The 9,943-nt window shown below is 42.7% G+C and overlaps 1 protein-coding gene across 1 annotated transcript in view; it reads right to left on the bottom strand.

The window, feature by feature from the left end:
* Positions 1-943: 943 nt before the first annotated feature.
* The window catches only part of hs3st3l (heparan sulfate (glucosamine) 3-O-sulfotransferase 3-like), a 34,595-nt gene continuing 25,595 nt past the window's right edge, over positions 944-9,943 (bottom strand). Inside the window, exons 2-3 of the mRNA XM_079577993.1 lie at positions 2,355-2,584; positions 944-1,557 (exon numbers count right to left, since the gene is read on the bottom strand). Coding sequence (XP_079434119.1) covers positions 1,169-1,557; positions 2,355-2,584 — 619 coding nt within the window. The 3' untranslated portion in view covers positions 944-1,168. The remainder of the gene's footprint in view (positions 1,558-2,354; positions 2,585-9,943) is intronic.

The following is a 9,943-nucleotide window of genomic DNA, read 5'->3' as shown; positions in this document are numbered from 1 at the left end:
TGATTCTCCTGGGACCTTTTCTCATGTTGTCTGTTGTAGTCCCTCTGCAACAACGTTTGTTTAACTGTTCTCGAACAAGTTGTGGATTTTCTTTTTGTTCAGCTGATCAAACATTGTGCCCCCATGCTCTGCCTGACAACTTGACTCTGTTCTAGCTCCTTGCAAACCAAACAAATGGTGACCCAGGTTACATTTGGGTTGGATTTCCTGGACCATATTTCTTGATTGACCAAAAAATTTACTTTGCCATTGCCTGCCAGTGAGCTGGTACAGCCTTTCGTTGTGGGGCCTGTTTGGACAGTTCATCCAAACATAGACATCTGACAATCGCTGTTCATTTTTCCTGAGTATATTCCAACTCCTTGCAAACAAATAGGCTTCTAGTCAAAAATGTGTGCCAAGCTTTTTCATATAAATAACTGCTCGATTGACATCAATGTTCCACCAATGTTCTTCCCGGTGAACTGGTAGAAGCATCCAAGTTGGTAGAGCCAAGTTGTATTTGGACTGGATTCTCTGGACTATATTTTTGATCTGGTTCGTGCTTGACCAGCCAAAGACCTGTCCGCTTGTGGTGGGTCTGTGGAAGCGCGTTGGTCGCAGAGTTGGTGTAGCTTCGTTACGACTGGATTGGATTTCCCCAGACCCTATTTCTTGATTGACCAATCCATGTCTGTCAAAGCCAGCCAAGGCCCCACCCAGAGAGCTGGTAGAGCCTTTTGTTGGAGGGTCTGTAGAACAAAGTTTGTAGAACCATTTTCAGCTTGGACAGAACAAAACAAAATAAGTTCCTCCATCTTTTTGACAAAGTACAATCACTACGAATTTATTCTGATCATATTGTAGTGTTTGTATTCTCGCTCCTTGCAAACAGGCTTCTAACGACTGGTTACAGTTGGATTGCTCTTGCACAGTTTTTATTGACCAAAAACTGTGCCGTGCCCGGTGAGCTGGTAGAATGATTCACTATAGCCATAGACTTGTTGGATCTAGGTTATGATTAGATTGGACTTTTGGCCTCAATTTTTTTTTTTTGCTTCCAGCCGAAGTCCGTGAATTGGAGGAGGTTTTCATTGAAGGCCTGTAAGAAGTCCATCACTCTCACAGTTGGCTTTGCTTGGATTGACCTTCCAGCTCCGTGCTTTTGATTGGCTAAAGTCCATCTTTGTCACTGCCAGCCAAAGTCCTGCCCGGTGAGCTGGTAGAAGCGTTCATTATGAGGCCTGTAGAAGTCCCTCAGCTTCTGCAGCACCTCCGGGTCGATGGGTGCGTGGGGGCGCCCTTTAGTCTTGCCCAGGCAGTGTGGTTTGCTGCTGCCCTCCGGCTTCTTCAGGCAGGGGAAGCCTTTGGTCTTGTTGAAGTAGAAGTGCTTGTCTGTGACGATGCGCTGGAGCCCAAGGAAGTCCTGCACTCTGCCCAGCTCCCCCGCGGGGTCGCTGATCAAACGCTCCCCGCTCACCAGGTGGATTTGGGACAGGGGGAACCAGTCCAACCAGCGCTGGAGGTGCAGGGCGTACAGGCCGATCCACAAGGGGCTCCACTGGGAGTCAATCTCACCTGCAAGTGAAACAGTAGATTATTATCTGAAGCTGAAGCAGTGATTCCACCAAGTAGATGAAGAGGCTATGTCCAAGTGTCCATCCTCGCCGGTAACTCTTAATCACTAGATAATGGTGCACTACTAGAGCATCTAGTGCATGAATTTTCCCCTAAGGAGCAGGCTTCGTAAGAGGAGATTGTGCAGCCATGTTAGTTTCACAGACCACTCGGGATCATTACTAATGAATGAGACTGAATGCAACACCGGTTATCTCTTCTATCTATGCTAAAAGCAAAGTTAGCTAACTTTCAGTAACTCATGCCCTCTGCTATAAAGACCAACCAAATCCAAATGACTGTTCATTATACTCAGTCCTACATGTTTAATTGGACATAGTTCTGACCTTTCTGAAGCTGTGAATTATGACAGTTCATAGCCTAAAAGAGGATTGATCATTTTACAATAAGAAGCCCATTCCACCTTAAGAGCCTTTCAACATTACATTGAAATAAAGTTCATTATCCTTTTAAAGTAACAAACTGTAAGATTGCAGTGAGGAGAGAGTGACAGTTTGTTTTGATACAAACAAGCCATGTGTTTCTCTGATTGGCTAATGCTGTCGTCCACACTCATACATCATGATTATTGTCAACATGATGCTAACATATACTTAGCAATTTAGCAATTTGAGCACTTACATGATCAGAATGAGTCCTAGGACTTTATAAACAAACATTCTTAGCATTACTCAACCATAATGCAATTGCAACAATGCTAAATCCAGGTTTTTAATGAAGGAAGAAGCTCCTCCCACCTGTGCTCTGGTTCTTGAAGGCCAGGCTCTCAAAGGCAGGGATGTCCGGGGTTTTGGAGATGATCTGGGTGTAGTCCGAGATGGCCCTGGTCACCGGGTCCCTCACCACCACGATCAGCTTCACCTGCCCAGACATGGCGTGGACTCGCTCCGGTGTATCCATGGTAACGAAGTACCGCGGCGTCTTCTCCATGACGACCTGCCCCTCCAACGCTTTGGGCATCATGGTCCTGAACACACAACCAAGAGGGGAAACATCTCGTTACGGATTATTTTACACAGAACAGAAATGTGACAGTGATGGACCTGACGAGGCTTTTTATCATGAATATGAAATAAACATGTTAAACGACTCACTAAAACTGTTAATTTCAAAGTAGCAAATTTTAGACAGGTAAGACCCTTTATGTCTCTGTATGCGGCCCGAATGTTTTTACACTCTGTCTCATGTAGAGTCTTGTATAACCACATGGTCACTGCTGCTGGTACAACACTCAAACCAATAGAGTCTCTTTTTAAAAAAGCCATAAAAATCTTGGACAAGAAACCGTTCTCCTTTCAACTAAATATGGTTGCCTTGTATATAAAGTACTGCATGGACTTGCTCCACCTCCATTGCAGGATTTCATTAAGCCAAAGTCTGTTAGTGGGATCATGGGCACCAGGGCATCAGCTCGAGGAGACTGTGAGGTTCCACACAGGAGAACCTCCTTTGGACAGACTGTGCTCTCTGTAAAAGGCACCAAGTACTGGAATAGTCTCCCTTTATCAGTCAGAGAGACTCCAACTCTGGCCACTTTTAAAGCATGTTTTAAACTGTGGCTAAAGGAAAACCAGGCATGTGAACACTTTTAATTGTTACTGCATTTATTGTTGTCACATTATGTTAATTGTAATTTGTAAATTGTGTATGTGCTGCCTGCCTAGGGACTACAGATGGAAACTAGCATCCCTGCTATAATCTGGCATATTTACAGTGCTCATGTGCAACTGTTCATCAATATGCATTGTCCCTATCAAATAAATAAATCAATAAATCAATAAAAAATAAATATTTAAGGCTCTTTTATTCTAAAGGGTTTTGATAAATGCCTGGGACCAGCTCCACATGCCATACAGAAGATGTGGAACAATCATAGTGTTGAGAAAGTATTTGAAGCTTCTGTAGTTCATGATTTTTTTTATTTTTATTTTGTGACTTTTAAAAAAACAAGTCTATCTATCTATCTATCTGGAGAGTGACTATAAAGTGTTTGGGCGTGTGCTTGCGTGTGTTTAGCCGTGTGTTCAGCCGTGTGTTTGGGCGAGTGGATCCCTCTAAGACGTTACGAAGGATCTCCTGTGGTTTCCGAGTTAAACCCGGGCGTCTTGCTGCGCTCTCCTCCCTCTCTCCCTCCTCTCATCTCTCTGACGGCATTGGGGGCAGATGGGACTCGTTTAGAGATAAATGACTGCGCGGGGCCCCCGAGGAGCGCCCGGAGACCGGGGACATCTGCCGCACACCTGCCGTACACCTGACCCGCGGCCCCCTGCTCACGGCGGGGGCATCACTCCGGAGACAATGGGGCTGATGTGGTCTCTGCTTTAACCAGGCTCTGACAGCACTGACCCGGGCGGCGGGAAAATCCTTCTCATTCACTATAATGTTTTATCATTATTCCATATATATCACATTTCTGCTGTTTCATGTAAATCATTTAAAGCAACCAGGGTACAGGGACTGACCTCAGATTAAAAAAGGAGAGTGTGAGTGTGAATGAGTAGAATTTCAATATTAGTTAAAAAAAAAGTTAGTTTTCATTTAGTTTTTTAGTCGGTTTGACTTTGAGGGCGTTCTGGCTCTATGTTGAACGTAACACTCCTGCCAAGATTCTGGAATTAGGGGGTACTGGGAGTAAACGATTGCCTCATGGGGTAGGTGGGACAAAAAGGTTGGAACCACTGATTTAGAGAGCAGCGATTTAAAAAAATGGATCACATTACCTCTGAAATGAAGAACAATGGGCCTCAATCATCACATTCTTAGACACACATTTGTTCTTAAGGCCTTCGGACAAAGACAACTCAAAAAAAGAGGAGAGAGGAGAGTGTTTGAGAACAGCAGTTTTCAGGTCTTTCCACAGTTTTTTTTAATAGGACTTAGGTCAGGACTTTGACTGGGCCATTCTAACACATTAATATGTTTATTTTTTTTTTATTTTTTTTATTCATTCCATTGTAGATTTAGCTTTGTGTTTAGGCTCCCTGCTGGAAGGTGAATCTCTGCCCTGGGGCCAAAAGTTACATTTTTCTCTCATCTGACCAAAGCTCCTTCTTCCACATGGAGCTGTGTCCTCCATATGACTTCTAGCAAACTTCAAACGGGATTTCTTATGGCCTCCTTTCAATAATGGCTTTCTTCTTCCACTCGTCCATGAAGGCCAGATTTGTGTAGATACGACTTATAGTTGTCCCATGTACAGATTCCCCCAGCTCAGCGGCAGGACTTCACAGCTCCTCCAGAGTTATCTTGGGGCACTTGGTTGCATTTCTTACCAGTGCTCTCCTTGTTGGGTCTGTTACTTTAGGTGGACGGCCGTGTCTTGGTAAGTCTGCAGTGGTGCTTTACTCTTTCCATTTCTGAATGATGGATTGAACAGTTGCTCCGGGAGATGTTTAAATCTTGGGAAATCTTTGTATAACTTAACGCTGCTTTAAACTTCTCCACAGCTTTATCCCTGACCTCTCTGGTGCTCCTTGACCTTCATGATGCTGTTTAGTGACCAATACACTCCGACCACAGCTCTGAGGCCCTCACAGAACAGCTGAAATTATACTGAGAGTAGATTACACACAGGTGCCTCTATTTAATGGTTAGGCCAAGGTGTGAACATTCTGGAGTCATTAGGAATGTTATAAAGGCAATTTAATGCACTCAGAAAATGCTGTATGAATACTTATGCAAGCCCCACTTTTCACTTTTCTATTTTATGAAAAATAACAGAATCATGTATCATTTCGCTTTCACTTCACAGTTGTCTGTTACTTGTGTGGGAATGTTCAGTAAAAAAAAAATCAAAATAAAATCTTTATGTTTAGGGTTGTAAACATGACAAAGTGTGCAAAAGTTCAAGGTGTATGAATACTTTCGAGAGGCACTGTATATCTATATCTGAATACTGGCAGGACAGGATTACTTAAAAGCTGAGCATCTGACCAAATAAAGGATCAAATGCAAACTTTTATTTTTGGAAATGAATGTTTGCTGTGAAGTGACAAAGATGCAATAAAACAGGCGACAAAAGTGATGAAAAAGCACCAAGGACACAAGGAAAGTCTTAGATCAATTTTGTTGGCCTTAGCTTTCAAATGAGGCATTACTCTGGCTTATAGGCTGTAAGCTCCAGTCGAGAAGCTTCTAGATTTGGGTAAAACGGTTCTGTTAAGGCTCTGTTCAGGCGGGGGTTAAGAGGTTAAGGAAAGGAACGATCTGGTTCTGACAATGAGCTCATGGCTTGGACACCTTAAGCCCCTCCGCCGCTTTACCCTGCGCGACCCAGGGGACAGTCCTGGGACACCGCGGGGACAGGACGCTCCCTCTGTCCTCATCGGCTCACGTTTCAGCAACCCTAGCCCGCATCGATACCCACCCACCCGGCCGCCGCGGAGACACACACCCGGAAGGTTTCATCTGATCCGCTGCGAGTGCGCGGCGTTTAACAGCACTTAGCCTCCTGACGCTGGGCAGAGGAGACTCACTGTCTGCACTGATACACACACGCTTTACACAACAGTCAAGGGGCACAAAGAGTCGAGGAAAATGTCCAATCAAAGAAGAACAGGAAGCAAGCCACCGTAAATAGAAGTGACAATGAATAAAACAAAAACTTTGAGGCAATATAACCATAGACATAACATATTGATTGATCTCTTATGCTCAGGATTCAACAGATTATCCATGATGCTGCACAAGATTCAAAAAAGGACATAAAGGCGGGAAAGGCAGGTTTCATAAACTGTACCTACCCCAGAGTTATCACAGGGGGATATGGACAGTGGGAGGAAAATTTATGTGAATACTTTGGAATTTCTCACATTTCTGCCTTAACTGGTCATAAAATGTCATCTAATCTTCATCAAAATCATAATAATGAGTAAACAGTGTCTGCTGAAGCTAATACCACCCAAACAATTACATGTTATATATTTTTATTGACCATAACATGTAGACATTCACAGGACAGGGAGGGGAAAGTAAGTGAACCCGGGAATCTTCGCTAAACTGCAGCAGTTTTGTAAAGAGGAATGGTCCAAGATTCATCCTGATCGTTGTGTCTAATCTGCAACTACAGAAAAGCAGTTATTGCTGCAAAAGAAGGAGCCAGAATGTCTCAGACCAGTCAAAATGATCAAATGTCATTGTGGCGGCACGGTAGCCCTGTGGTTCAATTTCCACCTGGACAGGGCCTTTCTGTGTGGAGTTTGCATGTTCTCCCCGTGTCTGTGTTGGTTTTTTCCGGGTACTCCGGTTTCCCCTACCACTAAAAACATGTACAATAGGCGGCTCCACATCATGGTCCCCGAGTGCAGCACTCCCATCGCCGGCATCGAAGGACGGGTCAAATGCAGAGGACACAGCATACAAACAAAGTGAATATAACCCAGGAAGAGCAGACCAGAGCACTGCAGCACGATGGGCAGCACGGTCACATTTCCATGAACCTCCCAGCCCGAGGCAAGTGTCAAGCTGTTCCGTAAGAAGTCTGTGTAGGCTCTCAGCTGTACTAAAGTTCCAGCTTACCTGGGCTAGGGGCTGAACCGGAACTTAAGTGTCGCTGACGAAGGCTTTTGGATGAGAGGTGAAACATTGGACGCTTCAACTACAGAGTACAGAAGACGACTTGTTGAAGATGTTGCGTCAGAAGGCTCCAGTACCCAGTGGTCCTGAGTTAGAGAGGCCCTGCTCTCATAATGGACTGGAATCACATTCTCCTGTGTCCGAGCAGCAGCAGCTCACTGTGAGAGCTCCAACCCACACATGGATGTTCCTTTGCTTTAACATGCTCATGATTTCAAAGATCAAGAGAGAAACAATGAATGGATTGTATAGTTCAGGCTGAAATAATCGATTCATCCACAACTCAGTGATTGTTGAAATAGTTGACCACTATTTTAGAAATCTCTTAACCCTCACCTTAAGCGAGCGCATTTTCTCCAGTTGTCCTTACAAAACCCAAATCTAAAAGCTTCCTGACCGGAGCTCACGCCTATAGGCTATTGTGACTCCTCATTTGAAAGCTAAGACCGACAAAACTGAGCTGAGCCTTTTTGTCACGTTGTCGGTGCATTTATTTCACGTTTTTCATGCTTTTGCATAACGTTTTCATCACTTTTTAGTCGTGTTTCTGTTGCTTTTCCAGCACGTTTTTTGTCACAATTTTGTTGCATTTTCATATTTTTAGTCACTTTTTTCCTTAACCTTTTTGCGTTTTTGTTTGCAACCTATAGGATAGTGCAGTGCCTTATTTGAAAGCTAAGTTACGGCAGGGTCAAAAAGAGCAAAAATGACAATTTAATGTCATTAAAGGTTCTTGAGTCATCAATAACTTTGATTATGAACTTTGTTTATAAACAAAGTCGTTTATATACAGTTAATAAATGACTTTGATTGTAAATTTTGTTTATAAACACCAGGAGGGTGTTAGCCAAGCTCACCTCTATCATGGACAACACCTCCCACCCACTGCACGGGACTGTAGAAGAGCTGAGCAGCTCTCTCAGTGGCAGACTGAGACACCCTCAGTGCAGTGTCAGACTGTACAATAAGACTGTAAAGTAACATGTGCAATAATCTCTGTATCAGCAGCACTTTATTAACTCTGAGTGATCTTCTTGAACGCCGACTGTAACAAGTGAATTTCTCCTTTGTGAGATCAATAAAGGATTATCTTATCTTATCTTATCTTATCTTATCTTATCTTATCTTATCTTATCTTATCTTATCTTATCTTATCTTATCTTATCTTATCTTATCTTATCTTATCTTATCTTATCTTATCTTATCTTATCTTATCTTATCTTATCTTATCTTATCTTATCTTATATACAGTTTATACATGACTTTGTTTATGAAGTCGTCCAGAAGTTAGGGTTTATAGAGTTTGTTTGTTGTAAAGTTTGTAATTATTATGTCTGGGTCTCTGGAAATGGTCCAATCAGGAAACAGAATGAGCTCATATTGTTGCCAAATCCAATAGTTGAAATGAGTTTGGAAATAAACATAAAAGGACTCTCTCTGGATAGTCCCAGTCAGAGCCGTTCATGTGCAGCTCTGAGCAGACCAAGTCCTCACACAAACATCGACTTTAAATCGACTCCATCGGCACAAGTGAAGCCGCTTCATCTTTATGTGGGGGAAAGTTTGGAAAAATACATGTTTATGTGTCTTTGACAGTTGAGCGATGAATCCATGATTGGTAAGATAGTAGTATACTAGTTAGTTGCTTCGGTGCATCAAAGTCTTCCATTCACTCAAGCTCATTAGTAAATATTTTACATTTTACAACATAAAACGTAGAACTATAGTAGAAGTGCTGTTTCCGTATGAGGGCTGAAACAACTAATCGATGAACAAGAAATGAAGCTGAACAATATGTTTAAGGAGAGACACTACAGACAAGACTGTTCTTTTATTGTCAGGTTTTGGGCCAGTTTGGACTCTAAACATATAAACCTTTACCTGGAAACAAAAAAAGTAAAAAACTAATCTTCACAGTAACATGTTTAATTTTTCACTGATTCAGTGTTTCTCTGAAAACATGACATCCTCATATTCATGTACTTAATCTACAACAAAAGTTTCAAATTGATATTTATAAAGTTTCCCTGTTCACCTGCAGCGTCTCGACATAATGTTACATGTTACATAAATATCTTTATATGAATTAAATTTAGACCTGTTGTCTGACCATGAACACAAGATGGCGGCGCCCGCAGACACTTCCTACATACGCTAACTGAAGCATAAGCACATGTATCACACACAGATAAAGTCCAGTCAAAATCAGCTCATTTGGGATGTTTCCACAGTCCGCCGGAAATGAAAAACCAGCACTGGAAGCTAGCAGTTAGCAGTAGCATGAAGCTAACAGCAGCATTATGGTTCCCTCTAGCACGTGATCTTTTATGGACGTTCCCAAAGATGCCATCTGTACTGTGCTCACTTTATTCTGTTTAGATGTTTTATTTAGTAAGAGGGGTGGATCCAAATGACGACTATCACAATGTCACGTCAAAGAGGTTGTATTATCCACATATACCGTGACAGCGTCATAAAGCTTCACGTGGTCACTGTCTGTAATTGCCAGTGGTGTTCGCGCTGCCTTATTGCCTCGCAGCTAATGTCTCCTTTGGGAAATAATATTGGCCAATATTTAGTTCATCTTTACTGACCTTCCATCTGTTTGCGTTCCCTAATCCCAGAGCGGCTCTATAAATATGTTTGGATAGGCTGTCTATGAATAATACAAAAGGACAGAGGGAACACAGAACTGTCCTCCATGTTTTCACACTCCATAACCCATCTCTGAACAGTAGGGTGGGCCACAAAA

Source organism: Gobius niger (assembly GCF_951799975.1).
Source record: "Gobius niger genome assembly, chromosome: 19".
In the NCBI taxonomy this organism is placed as follows: domain Eukaryota; kingdom Metazoa; phylum Chordata; class Actinopteri; order Gobiiformes; family Gobiidae; genus Gobius; species Gobius niger.
Note: the sequence above shows the minus strand (reverse complement) of the source record. Positions and strands in the feature narration are given on the sequence as shown.